This window comes from Primulina huaijiensis, chromosome 8 (genome assembly GCF_012295235.1).
Source record: "Primulina huaijiensis isolate GDHJ02 chromosome 8, ASM1229523v2, whole genome shotgun sequence".
Lineage (NCBI taxonomy): Eukaryota > Viridiplantae > Streptophyta > Magnoliopsida > Lamiales > Gesneriaceae > Primulina > Primulina huaijiensis.
In genome coordinates, this window is record NC_133313.1 from 14,240,221 (window position 1) to 14,265,363 (window position 25,143).

The following is a 25,143-nucleotide window of genomic DNA, read 5'->3' on the forward strand; positions in this document are numbered from 1 at the left end:
TTCATAAATTGAGAATTTTAATGACCCAATTGTAATAACTCATAATTTGAGGAGACCAATCTACCCGGTAAAGTATGACCGGGGATCTCATGTATGCGGTAGTGGACATCCCTACCAGCTCAGTACTGTGGTTTAGTCTGATCAGACGCATTTATGTAGGGGTGGAGACTAATGAACTGGCTCGAACTGCGCGAAGGCTAAACCTGAGGACCGCTTACCTTTTAAAAATTATTTTTTATGCAAGTTTCAAATACTATAATTTTCATTGGATTGTTTACGATGTTTAAACGATGACTTTCTGCAAACTTTGTTTGTAGTTATTTTTATTTCAAATATTTTTAGACGAGCAGATTATTTTATCGCAGTTTTAAAGTTTATTATTTATTTAAGAAAATTTTTATTTTTTTCACAAATTTTAAGTATGTTCAAAGTGTTGTACGTTACACAAAACATCCCAGAGGACTGACACTGGAGTGAGCCCTTTTTCCCTTACCTTTGGCCACGTTGCAGTGATCTCATTGGAGATTATGGTGCCATCAATGCGAGTGACAAGGCAAAATGAACTTTCCCTTGAACATTATAATGAAGCAAAGATCATGGAGTTAGAAAAACTGGATGAGCCGAGAATCCAAGCGTACAATGCTCTGTTGTTACAAAAACAAAAAGTTGCGAGAATCTACAACAAAAGAGTTAACAAGAAAAGCTTCCATGAAGGGGAAATAGTGTGGAAGGCTATACTGTCTTTGGGAACAAAGGATAGGGAGCTGGGCAAATGGTCTCCCAATTGGGAGGGACCATTCAAAGTACATAAGGTGTTAGACGGAAATGCATATTGGCTATAAAGTTTAGATGACCATCCACACAAAAGATGCATAAATGGCAAGTATCTCAAGCCGTATTTTCCAAGTATGAGGGAAAAAGTAGAAAAAACGAGCGAGTGAGGCAAACAGAAAGGCTGATATGCAGTGGGGAGTTGGCCTTCGGGGACACTTTGTATAGGTTTAGTTCTTTATTTTAAGATGTCATGTAATGTAGGGCTTAGGGCCACTGAGGTAAATATCTGTTGTTTATGATTCAACAATAAGATTGATTAGAGAAGATTGATTAGAGAAGCTGGAACAGTAAGTCACTTTCATTATTTTGAAGGCCCTTTGTTTCACTAGGGAGTCGGCCTTATGGCCACTTATTATATATGCATTATGTCGATATTTCTAATGTTCTTACGGTACAAGAAATCAAGGTGAAGTAGACCGTACCGCCATTATATAAATTGGTTGTTTGCATGTGCAGTGACAGACTCATAAAGTAGGTCTTCAGGCCACTTAGAATATGACAGGAAAGAAACACCCCGAACGGGGAGTTGAGCTCACCGAGCGAAACAACAAATGATAAATAAAGAACAGAAGAGAACAAGGGCGTAATGCAGACCCCAAGAGGACCCAAAAGTTGACTTTGGAAGAAAAATAGGCTAACCAGCCATTTTTGTATGTTTTAGCTTCATGTTGTAAGAGTTTATTTGAAGTGAGCCTTAGGGCTACCAATGTAAATATTTGTTGGTTATGATTCAAAAAACAAAAACGATCAATTCAAGTTGGCCAGGAGGCCACTTTTATCATATTTGATTCATTTCGCTTCGATGGGGAATCAGGGGAGGAAATGATTACGAGCGGGGAGTTCTAAGCCAACATATTGGTTTATCGAAATGAAGGGGATTATTTGGATCGGAATATAAGAATCAACAGAAAAAAGTTCTTCCCCAACCAACATCCAACATCAAATTCAACTCCTTTTCATTTCACATCCATCATCCAACAACCACAACGCCAAACCAACAGTCAACAAATATAAAGCGGAGCCACCGCATGCAAGAACAACAAGTAAACGAGTACGCGGGAAAGAGGTCCGACTGAAGTGCAAATGCATATATGTGTATGCGGGAAATAGGTCTGACTGAAGTGCAAATGCATATACAGGGGTCCGACTTAAGTGCAAATGCATGTACGTGTATGCGGGAAATAGGTCCGACTGAAGTACAAATGCATATACAGGGGTCCCACTGAAGTGCAATGCATAATGCTAGAGATGAGTGGTCTTCTTGAATGGACGTGGCATATAAGAGCACATAAGAGCACGTAAGACTTGAGATTTACCTGTGTTTCAAAGAGCCCCAAACGACACTAAGGCTTAGGTGTTGAATACACCAAAAAACTGAGGCCAACCCATGGCCAATCCATGCTACCTGCTAAGAATAAACATGCCAGTGTACACGAAAAGAATAAACCAGCAAAAGAAGATACATGGGAATAGAAAAGCCCAAAAGAGGAAATGTGTTCGTTAAGTGTCTACAAAACAAGTTCCCTGAACATGACAACCGCTCACAATCATTGCATGCTAAGAAACTGAACAAATGAGGGTTCATGGAAATAAAGCGCGGAGCTGCTCCCACTTGGCCAGACACTCTGATTGGGTGTTCTCGGCCTCTTGAAGTCTGCTGGTCTAGATGTGGTAATCGTCCTTAAGGCCAAGAAGTTATTGGCTGATGGTATGCGAGTTTTTCCTGGTCTCCAATAGGGTAGCCTCCAAAGTTTCTATATCATCCAACAAAGTAACCATCCTAGCTCGACGCCTGTGAATTTCCTCTTCCAGTTGCTTGACTTCAGCCTCTTCCACATCATAACTAGCTGTTACTGGGGCAATCTGCTCAAGGATAACCTTATCATGCTTGTCTAGATCTTCCTTCGTTTAACGCTTACTCTGGAAAGATGTGCGGTGGGATATCATATCTGCGCTAGTGGCAAAGGCAGCATCTGACCTAGAGAATATAGTAGGAAGGTCATCAAGTATACCAAATCCTGAGGTAGCAAACTCTGGGGAAGTCTTGAGAATAGAGACAGATGACATCATGGCTTATCATTGGGACTCCCCAAGCTGATGCAAGCCAAGGCCGAGGAAGTTTCGAACTGCCATCTTGGCATGAGCAAGCGCCTCCATAGACGGTGTGCACCTCTCAAGATTGGAAGTCACAGAGGAGATAGTATCTGTGAAGCTCAAATCAACCTGGCTCTCAGGTTCGGCTATAAGCCTGAGTCGAGCCCTCCGGGATGTCAGATCCTGTCAAATAAACAAAGTCAAAGTTGGGCGTGACAAATACGTGGAGATATCCAAGACAAAGAGACGTGAAGAATATTACCATAGAGGGAGTAGTGGCAGCAGGTAGAGAACTAGGCAGGTTCGGACTGGACCAGATAGTGGATGGAAACATCCGCAAGGCAAACATGTCATCATCAACAAAAAAAATCACCTGTTCGTTTCTCATACAAACCAGCGTCACCATCGAGTTTGACAATAGAGATTCCAGCTTGAGGGGCTCCATATCCAGATAATGCTGGGCTGATATCAGTTTCAAAAGCTTCATCACTGTCCGAAACTTCGGCGCTAGAATTCTTGGGACTTGGCAGCACAGAAATGGGAGGTGGATTATCTTCACCAAGGATGATAGGATCATCAAAAGTGCTGCTAGGGCCAGAAATCAGCTTAGTCGAATGGCGAGTATGATATCCCCAACCCACCGTCTGAAGTATAGGTGCGACTTTTCCTGTCGGAGCAACTTTATGAACAACCTTCGTTTTTGAAGAGTGGGGTCTTGGTGACACGGTGTCCTAACCTGGTTTGAGTTTCGACCCCAACCCCCTTGGATGTTCAATTTTGTGAGTTTGACAGCAACAGGAGCGTCCACATCGGGAATTGAGCCTCGCTTGCGAGCACCAACAGGAAGCACCAAAACAATGCTGGAATAACAAATATCGATGACAAAGGAACTGTGTAAACATAAATGTAAACAAAAAGATACCTGACCATACCACGGTGTCGGACTACCGATGGAATCAGGTCTAGGTAGCGAGACTTCCACTAGACAGCGAATGACTCGGCCATATTTTGGTCGATTTGCACTTGGACTGAGAAACCTCTGGAACAATGTGGATAGGAGTTGCACAGTGGCCTTAGAGAGTTTCCTAGACACGACCTCAGAAGCAATATGCGTCCAGTCCATCGGGAAAGACACAGTGGTGTGAGGAACTGTCGGCGAAAGCCAGAATTGAGATGCATATAAAGAAGGGTTATAAAATTCAAACGACCAACTTGATTTATCATTGTATGGCGGGCGAGTGGAAGAACAATCTACTACCAACAATCTGGGATGGATGTACCGGGTCAAGAGTAGAGCACCAATCTCATCGAGAGACCGACCATGAAAATCGAGAATAACACCAACCCAGAAAGGCTGTGTGAGGCAAGAAACGCTGGGTCATGCAGGTAGGTTGAGTTGTTACACAGTTTGAGCAGTCACACAAAAATGATCATAACTCACTTGTTTCTTGTCCAAAAATTACGAATTTACTGTCAAATCGAAGTATCGAGGAGTACTACATTTTATGTGTCGAAAGTTTTTCCAGAAAGTCGACCGAAAATTAACAATACTCAAAATGACATCAAACTCGTTTTTGAGATCCAAATTTTTGATCCAAAATCGTTTAAAAACATTTTTGCTCAAATTTTTTGCACAACATACATAGATTTTTCATACAATAACATCAAAACATATACTATTACAAGATCGATGCAAAAAAAGAAAGAATATAGATGCCTTTAATCTTTAAAACTCACGATACGGCGAATAACGATGCGAGGAATGCGAGACTCGATCCGGGACGACTTGTGGCACGATTTTTTTGAAGAAAAATGGACTTAAATTTCCTGGAAAATCGAAGAGGAATGGGACGGCTGCTGCTTACTCTTAGAACCCTAAGTTTTACACTCAAAAAAACTGAAATGAAACACGAGAAATGTGTGTGTGTGTGTGTGTATAACGTGTAAAATTCTAATCCAATATTAATTTTACTAAAATTCCCTAATTTAAATACACAAGAAACAAATCTTTAAAAGTTTAAAAATCTTAAAATCATGTAATAAATTAAATTAGGTTTTAAAATGCTTAAAACTTCATGAATCATTTAAAATAACAATTTTATCGACTTGAAATAAAATACCACATTTTTCATAAATCGTCTAAATCGTCGCGGGCCTCTTTTCGCGATCCAGCACCGAATATTCGCCTGAAATATGACACTCAAGAAAATATTTTAACGTGCATCAAATAAACACATAATATTTTAAAATAATTCAAATCGTAAGTCATGCATCATTAAAATCATTTTAAACTTAAATAAATAATTTAAAATTTTAAATAAATGAATGGGTTATACGTGTACTGATTTTGGGCTCTACAATACTACCCACATTTGTGCAAACATCATATTCGAAAATTTGAAAAGCACACACAAAGGTATTATATTTTATTTAATAATGATTATGTTATAATTATTAATTTTATTACTATATTTAATAAACTAAATATTATTTTTTTATATTTTTTGTTCTAAATATGAATAATTTTTTAATATTAATTTATTATTTATATTATTTTTTTACAGGATGACTGCAAATCTAGGTCCATTCGATCACAATGTTATGTATTTGCAAGTGATACATATCTAATTAGCAGTTTCTTTTGAAAATGTTGATCATATTGTACGAGTGAAGTATTCAGATAATGTTATCTGAGTATTAAATCTTGACAATAATATACAAAATCATGTGTTGGCGTATTTAAATATATGGGGTCATACAGTGTTTTACAATGTGACTTTCGTCTTTTTGATAATCACTTTATTACTATTCTTGTTGAACAATGACATTTTTCCTTAGATGTGATGATGCAACATTAATATTACAAGATGTTTCAATTATTTGGGACCTAAAAATTGATGGTGAGTTTGTGACTGGATTAGACTATTCACATACAGTTAATGAATGAAAACACATATACCTTGATTTGTTGGGATATGAGCATCTATCATCGCATTTTAAAGACAGTCATGTGGCTATGACCTCTTTACACACTCATTATGAATCTAAATTTATTGATAATGATATATCGGATGTTAATGTGATTAAATATATTCGATGTGTGGCATTGATGATAATAAGAGGAATAATGTTTTCAAATTATCAAGGAGGGTCATTCAGGCTTTTGCTTTTGCAACTATTATGTGATATTGATTGAGTGCAATCCTACAGTTAAGGGAATGCATTTTAGAATTTCTATATCGTGAGTTATGCAATGCAACGCGTATAAGAAAGTGTAATATAGATGGCCTTTTGCATATCCTGCATGTATATGTAATGTATTTTGGCTCTTGATTACATCATTTGGTTTCTTTTTGATTTTTTTTATTATTAACAGATATTGGCCTAGAGTATAATTAAATGTGTTAACCTTGACAGACAGGATGTATCTCTTGTTGTGCCTGCTGGTGACCCCAGAATATTTCCAATTGCTTCGTATGATGCACAGTAATATTTGAAAATGATGTCATATTATAATTTTTTTTTAAATATTCGAATATGTAATTGTATTTTTTTCATGTATCAGGTAGAAATCTGTGTTTAGTTATACTCATACACTAACGCATTTTTGTAACAATAGTAAATGAATGTTTTGATCGTATGAACTATGATGATGTATTTCTAAAATTATTAAATTAATTTATTTAATTTGTTTTATTAAAATTTGTTAAAAACTTTTTGTAGCTTAACTGGATCGTGTATAAAATATGATATTGATGTAAAAACCATTATTAATTCCTATGTTAATAATATCTGGTGATGTGTTTGCCATTTAATCTAGTTAGAGATTGTAGAGATGCATTGCCACAATCGGGTGATGTGACAGTTCAAGACTAAACAATCTATTCCAACGTAATTGCTTGGCAAAGATGACCTACACAATATCATAAGGATATATAGGTCATCACAATACATATTTGAATGAATATCATAAAAATCAATTTTTATGTGAAATAAAAAATTACGTTATGTTATGCAAGGTGAACGATATGAGAAATCAAGGCAAACTGATGATGATTACATGCAGTGGTATGAACATATAACTGTACGCACTATATCACCTACAATGCATGGACTAGGTTGACTTGGTTTTCATCCATAGCAACACGATATATTTGTTGTTGGACAAGAAAATTTTCAACAAAATTTTAGTACGCCTTCTCTTGATTCGGACTAGTCATCTAATAGGTTTGATATTGTTGGATCATCTGGTGAGTTTGATATTGCTGGACCATCCGGTGGGTTGGATACCACTGGTCCATCTATTTATTTTGGTAATATTAGTCTATCTAATGGTTTCGATACTGCAGGGCCATCCGGTGGGCTTTGTATTGATAGGTCATCCAGTGGGTTTTGTACAGACGGAGTATCAAGTGAACCAACAAATGTTGCACACAATTCGTTCTTTGACTAGGGTTATCAAACTCCTTTTTATTCAAATTTCTCAAGTTTTACATAGCTTCTAAATTTTGACCCCTGAACAAAATGTGCCTAATACGAACCTCAGGAGAAATATATCACCTGTTCCTTTCCTAGGATATTCAAAAACACAATCTACTAACAATAAACATGATGACGATGTTTTCACAAGACAAGAAAATAATCCGCGCAATATTGAATTGCGTAGAGAGCTTTAAAAAAGGAATTTGGAAAGCGTATATTACTTAGATGAATTATTTATGAATAATAACAATTGAATAAAACAATGAACTATACAAATTTAACTTACTTGCACATTTACACATCTATGGTTTTTTGTTGTCTCTCCTTATTTATAGATATATTCATCTCATTCTTCAATCGAGTTGCTCTATCGCTACCCTATTATTTTATTTCACGTCTAACAAGATTGTGATGCAAATCAAATGTGGGTGGATGTATCCCAGTATCATTCATCTGCGAAAGGTTGAAATTTTACCTCATATATTGCTAAGTATTCAGACATGTTGTATCCATGAAACGAATTAGAAAAATCGGAAATATAGAATAATGGTTTTAATTTTTTTTAATGATAAGAAGATGAAACTGAAAAATCGAAAAATTAAACACCGATTTTTTATATGGAATGTTTGAAGTGCTAAGAATCTTTATGATAAAAGAATGTACAAATTTTAAACGGCAAATTGCCCATAAATTCTTATTGGAGTTCTGAAATTTACGGTCAGTACCCAATAGTTAATATATTTATATTCAATGCCTGACAAATTGTATTTGTACGTTTAAACTCCCCAATGAAGGGGAAAAGACCAAATTACCCTCATATTTTATTAAAACCAATTACTACCCTTCTACTTATACTATTTTGCTGATACTTTTAATTTATTATTGTATTATATCTTCTCTCCCTTCTTCTACAGAGGTGCTTCGACCGGAGAGAGCTTCAACTGAGACGCAGCAAATGGGGGAAAAAAAGGCGACAAAAAAATCTGCAGAAGCTAGCGCCTCGAATAAATGTCGAAGAACTAGAAATAAGAAGATAAAATTCAAAAATTAGTAGTTGTGCTTGATTTCGTAGCTGCTGTTCCAAATTCCTTGTGTTATGCACAATTCAATTTTTATGTGATTATTTATTTTTGCGTCTACTGTTGTGGCCAGTGCAATTAAATTTTTTGCGTCTAATACCATGGCTAGATTTGTTGATCAAATAGACATGTCTAAATGCTATTTTATTGTTTTGTGTATATGCAATTATGTTCTGTTTCTTATTCTTTTTTGTAATTGTATTTCTAATAGTTATTGTATAATTGTTTTATGTTTGTTAATGTAGAAACTACTGCAGAAGACAAACCAATTCATGATTTTCATGAGAAGAAGAGTGGTAAAGAATATTTTTCACGATGTTCCCCTCCTTATTTTAAAACTGTGATGAGAGAATTGAAGCCAATTCTAGGTGAGCAGCATATGAGTCGGATAAATGATACTCCTTTCGCCAAATGGATTGATATGCCAGTCCTTGCTATTAGTAGTGGGCGGATCGATTATTTTCTGAACAGATTTCAGGGTGATTCATGTTCTTTTTTTATCGGTAATAACATTACCATCCCTTTCAAATCAGCTGATTTCTCAATTGTGCTCGGCCTACATCACATTGGACAACCAGTTGACTTGGACCTGAAACTGGAGTCCAAATTTTTGACTCGTCATTTTGACGGCAAGGTCACCAAAGCCAACCTAATAGGCATTTATGAAAAATTGATTTTCCTTGCAAGAAGTGACGATGAATGTGATATTGCTGATTTTGTGAGAACTTTCATTTTGTTCATTTTCAACTGCATAATATTTCCCACGGGCAATTATATCACTCCTGGATTTATATTTCCTTATCTCGATGACCTTACGATATTTTTTAAATATGCTTGGGGAGATGCTGCCTTCCGATTTTTATATCGAGAAATATGTCAGATCGAGAAAAACTTTATGTTGATGGATACACGGTTGGATTGATGGTTAGTATTCAGCTTTACTAATTATGATATTAGTATTTGTCATTAACTTTTATTTTATTTTTTGTTTTAGGCTTGGTTATATGATACAGTCCCAGTTTTAGGAGTAAGGCGTGGTTTAAATGTTTACCCTCGGTTGTTTTCTTGGGGGAAAAGCAAGATCCCACTAAATGCAGCTGGCACTGAAACATTATTGAAACACATAGATTCAACTCAGGTACTTATAATTATTTTAGTTTATTAATGTAGTTGTGAAAAATTAATGTTTAGTTGATTGAAAGTTGTATTTATTTTTATTTGTGAATAGGTTCTGTCAATACATCCATTTTGTGAGGAGGAAAAGTTGTTAGTGGACATGAATCTTGTTTTAAACCAAGAAACGAATAGATCTGAAGTAAAACGTTTTGAGAAACTTGTCATGAAACAAATGAATGATTTAAAGATACTGAGAAAGAGATGTGCTGAATTAGAGGGTGAAAAGGTTCGACGTAGAATGAAGGGAAAAAGGTCTGTGGCGGATAAACGTGACAATGTTGTTGAATCTGAGGAAAAGGTTGATAAAACAGAAGAAAAGATGACTTTTGAGTCACCACATGATGCAAGAGCTAAATTTGGTGATTTTGTTGACGTAGTGGTAAATGCAGTTGTTTCTGATTTGGCTAAAGAAAAGAAAGAGTTAGATGAATCTCATTCTTTTAATGCTTCGGTTGATGAGAACATTGGTGGCAGTTTTGTTCCTACTTGTGAAGTGGAGAAGAAAACTATTTCTCAATCTTCAATTGCGGATCATGTGAGGGCTAGGGATGATCGTGTGAAGAAAAAAAAAGGTTCCATGTTTGTGACTCCACCTAGCTCAACACCAAGACGTAAGAGCAAGATGAGGAAACAGGTAAATGAAGTGTCAATTATTTCCAAATCGATTGTATTAAGTTTAATTTAGTTTTTCTGTTTTTCAGTACTATTGTTGTTATTGATGTTTGGATTTTCTGTTATCTTGCTGAATATATCGCCGCTTTTGGACTAGAAGTTATAGACATTGAGAAGAAAGGAAATACTCCTGACAAGGTTGCCATGGATGAGTTTCAAGGTAGATCAGATTTCTGTGGACATGAAGAAGCTGATGATGAAGAGAGAAAATTGGTTACAAACTTTCTTGCTAGAAAAGAGTTGGAGTACATTGATCTTCTGTATGTTTCTTCTTCTTATTTTCGTAATAATGTGTCCTAATTTTTTTAATGAAATGAATTTTCTATTTTGTAGTGTTGTCGTTCGGCATGATACGGTTATGAGTTTAAGTGGACCGATATTATGTCATTTTCTTTTTGGTGATCCTGTTGAGTCTGAGATAATTAATGTTTACATGAGAATTATGCAAAAGCAAAGTTTGCAGCATGGATTTGAGTTTTATTGCATGGACACAATGGTGCAGGTTCGTAGTAGTCCGAGTTTTGCGTTTCTTTTTATTTTTGTTTTACTATATTAAGATAAATTAGTATATGTGTTCTTAAATGTGTAGAAAGAAGTCCTTACGAAATTGGAACAACATGGAAAAAGATCGATGGTACATCGGGATGATTACGGAGCTTTTCTTTCACTGATGACCTCTTTCACGATGGCTAGATTGCAGGAACTGAATGGAGAATTATTTAGAAGATGCAGATACATCATTTTCCCTATGAATGACAGGTGGCATTGGGTTTTGTTGGTTTACAAAAGAGATGAAGGGATATTTAAACTGTGGAACTCCATGCATGATCCATTCTCAGTTGGGAAAGCCAAAGTTTACGTAAGTTTACTTTGAAATGTTCAAAGTTTATGTAAATACAAATTAAGATTAAATTTTGAAAGTATTGTTTGTTGCAGACAAAGTTTTTGGCTGGTTCCATACGTCACTTATGTGGATTCGACCTTGTAAGTGAGCCAGTGTTAAGAGAACCTTGTCGTCAACAAGGTGCGACCCTCGATTGTGGCGTCTATGCATGCATGTGGTTGGAGTGTCTAGCCCGTGACACAGATGAGATCTGGAGCTATGCACAGGATGTGAAGATGGACACTTATCGAGCACGTTTGGCAGCCACAATATTATCTGATGAAAATGGATTGTTGAAAAACAAGTTTGAGTAATTAATTACTCCTCACTATTCTGTTGGTTAAGAAGTTACAGTAGCACTGGAGTTTGAACATTTCAAGTCTATGTTTAATTGTTGGTTTAAATTATGTAATGAAGACACACCAATTGATTATTATCGTGTTTGTGTTAGCTGTTACGAACTTCAATATCTATTTCTGTTAAAATTTATTTGTTTCTGGGAAAGTTTGGTGTATCATTTGTTCACTTTTCAGAGTTTGGTTTACGTGGTATTTTAAATGGTACACATCAATTTAGAAGAGAAAATTGAGTACAAAAATTGTATTATTGGGTATATTATGTGTAACTATGAGTACAAATGTTAAATAATCGAGTATATCTAACTAATCTAATATTTAGTCATATATTAGTAAACACACAATAGTATTTAACTAATCGAGGACAATGTACACACAAATTGAGCACAATATACACATGAATTGATTACAATGTACATATATATTGAGTACAGTGTACGTTTAAATTGAGTACAATGAACACATGAATCGAGTGCAATGACTTGTCAATCTAGCACAACGTAGAGTAGTTCCTCTATTCATTCTAGGATCACCAAGTCATTATCCGACGAAGTTGTTATTATATAAATTTCGAAGACCATAACATGTCTGATTGAGTATATATATCAAATAATAGAGCACAGTTTACAATAAATCGGGTATACATGTGTTAAAATCAGGTATACATGTACATAAATCGAGTACTGAAATTGAAGATGTATGAAAATCATAAAATTGACATATAACATGAATTTGATAGCTCGATTAATGTACATGTATACCTTATTTTAAAACATGTATACCCGATTTATTGTAAATTGTGCCTCATAACATATGATATATACTTTCACCAAAATATAGATGAATATGTTGGATTTACCTTGAAAATAACCTACGTCCACCCGGAAAACACAGCAAGAAGAGAAGTGATTTGTACGCTTTAGAAGTTCTTGTACAAAACATCAAGTGATGGTACTATAAATTGATATCCATCCTTCTACCTTACTTGGTGAAGTATATTATATCACATGTAATCGTTATTATGTCAAATTTCGAAGACCATAAGATATCTGATTGAGTATATATATCAAATAATAGAGCACAATTCACAATAAATCGGGTATACATGTGTTAAAATCAGGTATACATGTACATAAATCGAGTACTGAAATTGAAGATGTATGAAAATCATGAAATTGACATATAACATGAATTTGACTGCTCGATTAATGTACATGTATACCTGATTTTAAAACATGTATACCCGATTTATTGTAAATTGTGCCTCATAACATATGATATATACTTTCACCAAAATATAGATGAATATGTTGGATTTACCTTGAAAATAACCTACGTCCACCATGAAAACACAGCAAGAAGAGAAGTGATCTTGTACGCTTTAGAAGTTCTTGTACAAAACATCAAGTGATGGTACTATAAATTGATATCCATCCTTCTACTTTACTTGGTGAAGTATTGTATATCATATGTATTCGTTATTATGTCAAATTTCGAAGACCATAAGATGTCTGATTGAGTATATATATCAAATAATAGAGCACAATTCACAATAAATCGGGTATACGTGTGTTAAAATCAGGTATTCATGTACATAAATCGAGTACTGAAATTGAAGATGTATGAAAATCATGAAATTGACATATAACAGGAATTTGAGTGCTCGATTAATGTACATGTATACCTGATTTTAAAACATGTAAACCCGATTTATTGTAAATTGTGCCTCATAACATATAATATATAATTTCACAAAAATATAGATGAATATGTTGGATTTACCTTGAAAATAACCTACGTCCACTCGGAAAACACAACAAGAAGAGAAGTGATCTCGTACGCTTTAGAAGTTTTTGTACAAAACATCAAGTGATGGTACTATAAATTGATATCCATCCTTCTACTTTACTTGGTGAAGTATTGTATATCATATGTATTCGTTATTATGTCAAATTTCGAAGACCATAAGATGTCTGATTAAGTATATATATCAAATAATAGAGCACAATTCACAATAAATCGGGTATACATGTGTTAAAATCAGGTATACATGTACATAAATCGAGTACTGAAATTGAAGATGTATGAAAATCATGAAATTGACATATAACAGGAATTTGAGTGCTCGATTAATGTACATGTATACCTGATTTTAAAACATGTATACCCGATTTATTGTAAATTGTGCCTCATAACATATGATATATACTTTCACCAAAATATAGATGAATATGTTGGATTTAAATGTCAGGAACAACCGGAAGAGTAGGAAGAATGTCACATAGCCTATCCGAACCTCTACACGGACCCCGTGTAAGGGTCCGTGCCTTGAAAGCCAAAAAAAGAGTTTGACAGAGTCAAAAAAAGAGTTTGACAGAGTCTACACGGACCCCATGATGGACCTTTACACGGGGTCCGTGTCTGTTAGCACCCGAGAACTCAAATCCAGAGTCTACACGGATCCCACGACTGACCTCTACACGGGGTCCGTGTCCACTGTTTTCCCAAGAATGTATATTACAGTATCTACATGGATGTGTACCCGGATCCCTACACGGAATCCGTGTTTAAGCATTTCAAACATGCCGATCTCCAGAGTGTACACGGACCTCGAAACGGACTGGTACACGGGGTCCGTGCCTTCTTATTCCAGCTGATATCAGATTTCAAAATCGCGATTTCCTTTCTAAAATCCCTAAATCCCTAAATTCCCAAATCATTTCTCTCCTTCACTCACGCCGCCCCACGCCGCTTCCGGCCACGCCGCTGCCTCCCTTGCACCATCTTCAACACCGAGCACTACTCAACTCCCATTCTCCTTCACTCACGCAGCCTCACGTAATATCCCTCCTCCACTAGCTGCGCCGCCCTACTTCCGTCACCGGCCGCCATCCACCATTGCACTATAACACCTCATTGTTCCGGTAAGCGTGGCTTCACACTCACTCCCTAGGATTATTGCATGTTCGTTTGGATATTGATTGGGTATTTTTTTTTGGTGGTTGGGTGCTATTCTCCGAGTAGAGGGCTTTTGGAATTTGATTGTAGACAGAATCGCATTAATATTAATTGAGTCTTGATCACATGGATTGTGGATTGATTTGCATTAAAGTTTGGTTGATTATCGTTGCGGTTAAATAGGCTCGTGCATTGTTTCGTTTGTTTGGGATCGGTTTGGATTGTGTTTCTGAATTGGGTTTGTTGTGCTTCATTAGTTGCATATTTGAATCTAGCTACCTCGATCGCCATGCCTCCTTGCCGACACACTAGTAAGCGCGCCCGAGGCGGCGCATCATCATCCTCTGGGTCCGCAAGGTTAGCAATTGATCCCACTAGGTTCACCAACTGCGATAATTTCGAGTGGTACTCCGCACTGCATGAGAACTCCGTCATCGTGGAACGTTCTATTCATCCACGAATTGACCATGAAGTGCCACTCTGAGCAGAGTTTGATAAATTTGGTTGGGGACCTCTATTAGACATCACCGGGCCTTATTACTCTAACTTGGTATGGCAATTCTACGCCAACTTTGAGGAAAAGGACAAAACTGGGATGCAACACATCTGTACGTACGTCAAGGGGATTACTATCGCGTTGACTAGCGATTATCTAGCCGCTATATTGAACGTCCCAAATGACTGGCCCCCGTTAGTTTTCAATCAGTTGGACCTTTTCTTGTCAGATATCACATTCCGAATCCCTCATGCACGAAGCCGGCTCCAATACCACACATCTCCCACTGGTTCCCGCTCCAGCGTCCTCCCGACGTCCCTCCCGTTGCTGGATCGCCTCATCTGTTACTTCACAGGGGCGAATGTCATTCCGAGGAAAGCTGGGAACAATGAGGTCCGCCATTTGAATCTCTATATCGTAGACAAGATGTTGAATGTCTTGGGGGCCATTCCAGCTATTCCGGTGGCGTCGATTATGATATCCCATATGCGCTCAGTCGCCCACATTGATCCCACGAAGAATAGGACGCCATACGCCCCCTTTCCTATCATCATCTCTCGGATCTTGGCGGCCCATGGTATCGATCTCACGGGTGAGACCTCTCTCCTCCCAACCTCTACGCAGATGCTATCAACCCAGGCCATGCAGGGTATGTATTTCATTTTCAGGTAGGGTGCTTGGTACCGTAACCCCGGGAGTCGCCATATCAATCCTCATCCCCATGATCCACCGGTGCCTCTCCCTACAGCCAACGAGTGCGTCTATGAAGATCGAGTGGCGGAGGAAGCCGCATTAGATGCCCGAGCAGGACCTCCGATTGATTTGCCGCCGCGACAGCGCGCGCCGAGAGGTACTCGTCAGGTTTTCTCGGCCATTTTTGACTGCATGGACGATTTACGCACACGATTGGCTCGGCTAGAGCACCATGCCAGGACGCAGTCGTATTCGGATGACATTTATGCGCCGCCGTTTGATAGATCCGCACTCGATGGCATGGAGGACTTGGAACTAGGATCCGATGAAGAGTAGTTAGATTTTTTATTTGCGGAGTTGTGGAGACCATTATCGGTTTTCTAGATTTGAGCGATTTATTCTTATGTTGTTGATTGATGTTATGAGATGAACTACTATACGTTGTGCTGGATTGACAAGTCATTGTACTCAATTCATGTGAACATTGTACTCAATTTATGGGAACATTGTACTCAATATATATGTACATTGTAATCAACTCATGCGTATATTGTACTCAATACATACGTCTGTTGTACTCAAATCAACGTATAAATTGTTCTCGATTGTTTAACTTATATACTCAATTAGACATTTTACGTACCTCGAAATTGACAACACATCAACTCTGGCAAATATTTTATTTTGACTTTATCGATGGAAACAATATTGTACTCAATAAACTGTTAAATTATCCTGGATTATTTAACTTATATACTCAATCGGGCATTTTATGTACGTTGAAATTAAAAAATTACAAGAACTTCATCGGATAATGACTTGGTGATCTTAGGCATGAATAGATGAACTACTCTACGATGTGCTGGATTGACAAGTCATGGTACTCAATTCATATGTACATTGTTCTTGATTCTTTAACGTATATACTCAATCTGACAATTTATGTTCCTTGAAATTGACACACTACGTTTTCGGCCGAAAATATATCTTTTTCTCTAGCTCAAAATATACTCGATTATTTAATATTTGTACTCCAATTTACACATAGTGTAATGCCCGAGAAATTGCTTAACGTAATCTGATATGATTTATTGATCATGAATTGATGTGAGTGTAGTTGGACCACTCCGAGACTAAATTGGTTAAAACATTTGAGTTATGTAATTTTCGGGCAGAACATGTGGCGCCCGAGCGGTAGAAGACGACCGCCCGAGCGCCAATGCATTACAAGAGCAGGTTTGGACAGAACGTCTGGCGCCCGAGCGGTAGTTCTTGACCGCCCGAGCGCCAGTGTTCAACAAACATATGTTTTGGGCAGAAGATGCGGCGCCCGAGCGGTAATTTATAACCGCCCGAGCGCCAATGTGCGAGAAGGAAATATATGGACAGAACGTTCCGTGCCCGAGCGGTAAATTGCAACCGCTCGAGCGCCGACAGAAATGTTTGGAGAGTGAGCCACGTATCTTAACCATGCAACGTGATATATATATATAAGTAACAGCTGGATTGTAGCCTGGAGACTTCGGAGGAAAGGTCGAGGAAGAATTGAAGAAAATCCTTACGCCTTTTATTTTATAGATTTCTGATTTGTGCAAGATCCGCTCGTTAGATTTTGAATCCGACTTCGGTACTGTGTTCCTATCGACGCAGGCTACAACTGGACGTAAGTTTTACAACGTTTCGATATGTCTTGAAATTATGATATTGTCAGAATCGGATATGATTCATATATGATGTTCTTGACATGCTAGACATCATAGAATCGAAGTCAGATTTAGAAACAAATTGATTATGAAATTGTTATGATTTTTCAGAAGTATATTGATTGATATTGGACAGATTTGGTTATTGATTGATTTTAGATGATATTGGATATTGGTTATGGATTGTAATTGATATCTATTGATATTGTATTGACGGGGATATCGAGATTATTCCGTTATGTCGTTGATTTTGAGTTAGATTCAGAATTATACAGATATTGATTATAAACCGTGATATTGTATCTGTGATGTTGAGATTGACGGGGTTACTAAGACGGTATTGTTATGCCGTCGAAATATCAGCAAATTGATATTGATCAGATTCAGTATTGATAGATTGGATCGTTATATCGTTGACATTGATCAGATTATGTTTTTATTTAAGTATTGATCAGAAAAGATATTGAATTGAGTTCTATATTGATATTGTACCTATTCGATTGTCATTACAAGATTGGGTATGGACGGAGTTGAATTCGAGACTTCGACGTCGTCAAACGGAGAAGATAAAGGTATAAATTAATGTTGAGTTGGGATTGCACAACTCGAGTGAGGTTTGACTCGAGTTTCCCTAAATCACATACTTTATTTTATTGCATTGATATTTGCAATTAATGAATGAATTGATATGCTTGTTCTATTGATATATAGATAGCAGGTATTAAATGATTGGTCTTGTGACAGAAGTGCCTGATAGTGATAGAATCGTCACTGGCACATTGCACATTGTCACAGGATAGGAATATGGCGGAAGTGCCATAGTCTTTGACAGATAGGTCAGGACATCGGACGTTTGGTCATATCGAAGTGGATAGAATTGGAGTTGCTTCTATTACTGATGTTCGATATGGAAAGGGCCAAAGTCTGTGAATAAGAACGTACCACCACCCCGATCGGGAGTGTAGGTGGGTGTATGTTCTTATTCTGATCGGGATCCCTAGATTAGGACTGAGTCGAGTCTGAGTCGGAGAATCACGGAAAGTGATTCATTGATTAATATTGATTTATGAATCCTGAATATGGTACATGGAGTTATGTTCCTGATTTTGGTACATGTATAGAATATGACTTTTTATTGATATTGATTCATGTTTCGGATTATGATACATGCGATGAATACTTTATTCATGTTTTGATTAGGATGCATGTTATGAATATCATTTATATGCTGTTACATTGATTATATGATTGCATGTATACATGGTTTATACTGAGAATATAATTCTCACCAGAGTTATCCGGCTGTTGTCTTTTTTGTATGTGTGCATGACAACAGGTGGGACAGGATCAGGGTCAAGAAGAGAACGAGGCTGGACTAGATAGCGTGGAGATCCAGGCTCAGAATTAAATTAGGATTCAACACTGATATGTAGTTGGACCTAGTTGAATTATTATAGACAACACAAGATTTGTATGTTTATGTTTAATATGTGTTTCAGATCGATTTACATTACGTTTCCGCTTTGTATTTTAAAAAAAAAATTTTAGACCCTGTTTATTATAGTTGATTAATTAGTCCCAATGACGATCAAGAACATGATTAGCGTCCGAGTCCCCACACATTGTATACACAAGAAAGTAAATTTTGTACTCAAATCTCTGTTCATATTAATGTATGACTAAATATTACATTAAATAAATAAAGTTTGAATAGTAAACAACTTCCAATTTGGACATGTATTTTGTATTTCCGGTATAATATGAGTACAGTTTTCTTGTGCATAAAATATACCTAATTATTTAATATTTGTACTCATATTTGCACATAATATACCAAATTAAGCAATTTTTGTACTCAAATATCTGTTCAAAATTGATATGTACCATTTGAAACACCTCTTAAACCAAACATTAAAAATGAACAAATGAAACACCAAACTTTCCAGAAACAAATAACAATAAATAGAAATGCATATTGAAGTGCTTAACACCTAACACAAACAAAACAATAAATTCTCCAACTTGAAAGATTAACATAAACAACAACCTAAAGCCCAAGTTTTTTTCCAGAGAACATATAATAATACAAGACATCAACAAGCACTAAAACAACATGACTGTAAGGCAAACCAAACCAACTCTTTCCCAACATTTTCAAAAACAAAACAATCACATAATGCGTAAATCACCAATGCTTCCACTCGAACGCGTACGACTTCTCACTGGTATCAACATGTTTGATTCCCCTTCCAGCACTCTCTTTTTTCCTGTTAAAGTTTCGAAAAATATTTCAGGTGTCAATCATAAACAAAAATACTGAATATTAAAATATACTAACAGTAAGATAGTTAGTAATAATAAAAACATTGAAACACCATTTTCATGAAACAATAACAGATAGTTTATAGTTTCTTTGCAGCTACGTCTGTTATGTCCTCCCTTATGACAACGACTACACTTTGACACACGTGATTCGATTTGCGATGGTATCCTCTTGGTTTTCCTACGACCAGGCTGACTCCTCACATCAGGAGCATTGATTACATTTCCATCATCAAGATAAGACTCATTAATGTCAAACGTTGGGATGAGATTAATAATTCCTCTGTACGTTTGGCGGTACATTTCAATTTTGAAATACTTGTCGCAAAAATCATAAAACAACATCAACTTCGACTCAATAGCGGCGCAAGCATGCTTGCAAGGAAGCTTGTTGATTTGCCAATATCTACATGAATAGGTCATAGCTATCAAGTCAATAGCAAATGATTTTTCACCATCGACTACTTCAAACCTCCAATTACAAGACCGGTGCACTCTCAACTTCCGGGATTCCACATATACACTACCAATAGATTGCTCCTTTGTTGGACTTAATTATTTAACCATCGTAGCTGTTGATTCACGTCGTTGGTGCATCATGTTCATGATCTGCACTCGTATATGGTCCACCATACCCACGATAGGGAGATAACGAGCTGCTTTAACCCAATTATTCCAACATTCGGCGATGTTATTATTTATAACACCCCATCTATTGCCAAGAAACAATGCATTTGCCCAACTCTATGGTTCAGAATTTACAATAAAATCCCTAGCAAGTGGCATGGACTCCAGGATATTTTTTATATGTTGTTCATGCTCCTGCAAAGATGGAGCATAAGCAGCTTTTTTGAATACCGAAGACCAATGCTTTTTGTTATGTTTTGGATAGCTTCGCAACACCTAAAATGGTTACAAAAAAATCATATTAAATACATCTATTTATATATGAAAAAAAAGGTCTAGATAAAAATAAGTAATTGATTATGTACCACTTTCACAAAATTATCAACTAAATGTCTCAAGCAGTACGCATGGTGACTGCCCGTAAATAGTAGATTAACTGCCTTGATAATCCCAGGATGTTTGTCAGAGAAAAAAGTGTACTCATTGAATGGAATGCTTTGATACGAAAGCAAAACACTCTCAGATGATAACAAAACCATTCCCAATTAATATTATTCTCCGCGTCCACTACAGAATAAGCGATTGTGAAAAGATCATCATTGGCATCCTTCGACACAGCAAGTAGGATACAACCTTTAATCTTATTCTTTATATGAGTCCCGTCCAAAAAAATCAACGGTCTACAACCAGTAACAAAACCAACTACACATGCGTGCAAACAAATGAACAGTCGTTTAAATTTGTTAGTTTCGATATCAATCTCACACTCAGCAACACTTCCAGGATTTGTTTCTTTAACAGCTCGACAATACCATCTTAGTCTATCATAGCATCCCTTATTTGTGCCATGAATATCATGCATCGCTAACTCCTTGCCCTTCCACACATTGCGATAGTTTAACTCTACACCATAATCTCTTTGTAAGTCTTTTTGAATTGTACAAGGACGATAAGAGGGCTCTCCTATAAATTTGCCTTTCACCACATTAGCTATCCATGTTGCATCTGCTCTAGGATGTCCTCTACTACGTATATTATTCTCACCACATGTATGCTCTAAATTGCATTTTCGGATCGCAAATATATTGTCTGCTTTGTATTTAAAAGCATAAATTCTCCATCCACAACTAGTCTCAGTACAAATAACAGTACTTTTTCGCTATCATTCTTTCTGTATGAAAATGAACGCCTTGTAGCAACAGCATAATTTTTAACACATCTTCTAAAGTCAGCAGCATCTTTGAATGTTGACCTACACCACGAATGCAATTAATCCAAGCATATAGTGTATTGCTCAAAGAGGCTTGATCAGCTTCTTTACCACTATTTCTCTGTGTGTCTTCCTCATCAACCCTTACCAATATGATATAAACTTGTTAAGTGCAAGATACAAAAATAACTTGACATACAAAAATGCAAAGTATGGAATGTAAATAATATTAGTATTGTCAAATAATTCATATCATGGCAAAAAAAATATTTATATTATCATAACGTAGAACAAATTATATAACCACAATAACCTCAACTAGTGCACAATTTCATGCTTGATAAATTAAAATATAAAAAAATATTAAAACTAAACAGGGACATAAATATAATATATTTTACCTCCGAATATTTTGGTTGCGAACATGTTCGTTTTTACTCTCTGCCCTCAATTCAATCATGCTGAGCTTCATACACATATAAAGATGAATCATATTTAGGACATCATCGTCGTCGTTCAAAGTCACGTGCATCTTGTGTTGGGGGGCTACGTATTGCAGAATCATAGCTTCAGGAGTAATCTCAGAACATTTTTTTCCAAGCCTCTCAAAAATGTCCATCAAACTACAACCGCTGAAAATTGAAATCACAAACAACTGTTTCTTGCATTTACAGCTACCCAAAAACGACAGGTTGCAAGACCCACTTTCATATTCCATTTTGCACCTAATACAAAAAACATATTTCACTAAAAAAAATGAGAAAGTTTGAGGAAAGAAACTCACCTTCACTTTATTTTCCTTCCGATGAATTTTTTCTGCACAACGTCTTCAAAATTTTGAGCTTCAAGTAAATGATGTTTCACACAGACTCTCCCACCATGGGATTTCTTCTCACGAAGCCGATGGGGGGTTTCTTCTCACGAAGCCGATGGGGGATTGGGGTAATAGTATTAAAATCCTAAATACATATGGATTCAACAAAATAAATAAGGGTAAAAATGGATTTTAATTAAAAATGAGGTCAATTAGGTAATTTGATGTTTAAAAAGGAGTTAAAACATATGAAATGATTTTGTCAGAGAGTGAGAATATATTTGTTTAACACTAGGGATTGAACACAAACTTTGAAATGCTATTAGGGATTTTAATACAATTGTCCCAATTTTAAAATGTCCGAAAAAATCCGGGAATCGCGAAAATAAAGCTTGGAATCGTACAAAGCTGATTTCCGAGGATCGCGCTGCAACGTCTGCTTCTTTTCATCTGACTTGTCTTTGACAACACTATGTTTTGCAGCGTCCGCTTCCAACAATAGTGTTCCCCGGTATTTTTGCAAATCCGCTCCATTTACAGAATTTTTGAAAATTAAATTTTTGAAAACAATTAATAATAAAAAAAACCCTTATACCATAATTGGAGATATTTTTATTGGAAAAGAAATATATTAAAAAAAACACAACCTCGACAATTGAATAGAAGCATTCTCTAGTAGCACGTGCGAAGGAGTGTCTTATGGAACCAAAACATCACACCAAGATCAGGTAAAAGAAAAAATACAATTTAAAGATGAAACATTCATTACTTTTTATCTTTAAAATCCTACTAAATTTTTTTATATATGTTAATTCGAAAATCACTATTTATAAATAATTTTACATTTCCATAAATCATAATAATTTAACAATTTAAATCTCAAGTGCATAAAATCCCTAAAATCGTCAATTACCAAAATTCAACTTCTACCTTTAACATGATCAAAATTAACTTCAAAATAAAGCATAAAATCTCTAATAAAATTCTTTAAAAAAATTCTTCATACTTTGCCTAACAATCTAGTGCGTAAAATAATTGTCTCTCGGGAGTGTACTGCTGTACTCGATCAACTCAAGCGTTAGCGCCTCTCTCAATATCATCAACACACGCAGCATTCAAACCTAGTGAGTCTAATGACTCAACAAGTTCTAAACATGAGTTGCAAATATACATATACAAGCACATGCATTAAAACATGCTTTTATTTAAAATAACTTTTAAGCATAAATAAATCATATATCGTAAATTCATAAAATCGTAAAGCTTTGCATCATTTATCATTTTTGATGAAGGTTGATCCTTGCATGAACCCATCAAGCCATCTCTCAATTTTATCGAACCACGGCCGAGCCACCTCGAGCCAAACCCTGACCAACCCACCTAAGGACCCTACTGAGCAGCCCTAACCCAAGGAACCAGCCCCTAACTCACGCAAATCACCCTGCACGCAAGACCCCAGCCGCGCATGGGAGCTTCCTAGTCTTCCTAGGATTCATAATCAATTTAGGACCCAACCATCTATTTAACCACTGATCACAGCCTTCCGAACCTTCCTTGGACCCCACTCAGACCCAGCTTAACCACTCAGCCCCTGAACCACGCTGCGAGCCGCTGCATCAGAAACAAGAGTAGCCGTGCGTTCGCCCTTGTGCGCATAGGAGTCCTGTTTTGCGTGAGACTCTTTGCACAAGCCACCACCGAGCCCTAGCCTTCCTAGCTCTCTGTGGACCACCCTGAGCCATCGCCTAGACCACCTATCCAAGCCCTTAGCCCCTCGATTGCACCAGCCCCTCGGCCGCACCTATTTCCTGCATGGGAAGAGTCCTATCTCACGTGGACTCTTCCCTAGAGATTTTTCTTGAGTCCTAGCCATGCTAGGACTCTTCCTAGCCCTAGACCTTGACCAACTCATGACCCTAACCTCCCCTGCTCGAGCCACATGCTCAGCCGAGCACTCACTCTCACGCAACCCCCTTGGCATGCAAGTAAACCCTCGCTTCTTCCCACAGCCACACGCGGCCTCTCCTAGATCGTGTATGGCCCTCGTGTTGTCCCTTAAACGACGCTTTCTTAACACTTTAACGTCCTAAATTGGAAGCATGTCCCTTAGAAATCGTAACGTCAAATAAAAAAAACGTAAAATTGTCAAATGTTTAAGATATTCGTTTTATCGTAAAGCTTATTTTTCATGAAAAAATAATTGAAACAAGCATACTATGATTTGAATGATGTATCAAAAAGGTTTAAAAACATACCTTTGCGTTTAAAACACTCGAATATTCAATCGTTGGCGAGGGTTCGTAGAAGGATGAACGGGCGACGAAGGACCCTAGATTTTCTTCCTTGAGGAATTTCGCATTTCAATGTGTGGATTTCGGCTGATGTGCTCCTCCAAAAAACCTAGGTTTCTATTTTATAGATTTTAATGTGCATGATAATGGACTTGGGTTTTGGGCCTTCATGTTTAGGAGCAATTGGGCCTACTCAACCTAGGTAAATTAGGCCCAATAATCTATATTTAATTGTAAAATAAATGTTTATAAAAATAAATTTTCAAAAATAATGCCTGTTATATTTTAAAAGTCTCTCGTTTGTCCAAAACCGGATTTCCGGATAAAATCGAGCTTGTGTCGTAAAATAATTCGAACTCAAACATTTTTAGAAAAATTTAATAATTTTTAATCATATTAAGAAGCCTTGAAAATATTTAATGAAAAATATTTATTTTATCTCCATTGTCTTCG

At 36.7% G+C, this 25,143-nt stretch overlaps 2 protein-coding genes and 1 long non-coding RNA gene across 3 annotated transcripts; all 3 read left to right on the plus strand.

Annotated features, from left to right (window-relative positions):
* The first annotated feature begins 527 nt into the window (after positions 1-527).
* On the plus strand, positions 528-842 carry LOC140982087 (uncharacterized). The gene has a single exon (XM_073448502.1). It carries the CDS (start codon positions 528-530, stop codon positions 840-842), a length of 315 nt encoding a protein of 104 aa, XP_073304603.1.
* Positions 843-8,487: 7,645 nt separating this feature from the next.
* LOC140982088 (uncharacterized) lies at positions 8,488-10,637 on the plus strand. Its single transcript, XM_073448503.1, has 3 exons — positions 8,488-9,627; positions 9,718-10,310; positions 10,367-10,637. Exons 2-3 carry the CDS (start codon positions 9,766-9,768, stop codon positions 10,635-10,637), a joined length of 816 nt encoding a protein of 271 aa, XP_073304604.1. The 5' UTR covers positions 8,488-9,627; positions 9,718-9,765.
* Positions 10,638-10,676: 39 nt separating this feature from the next.
* On the plus strand, positions 10,677-11,723 carry LOC140982500 (uncharacterized). Its single transcript, XR_012176290.1, has 3 exons — positions 10,677-10,839; positions 10,927-11,196; positions 11,274-11,723. It is a non-coding gene; the product is annotated as an uncharacterized lncRNA (long non-coding RNA).
* Positions 11,724-25,143: the final 13,420 nt, after the last annotated feature.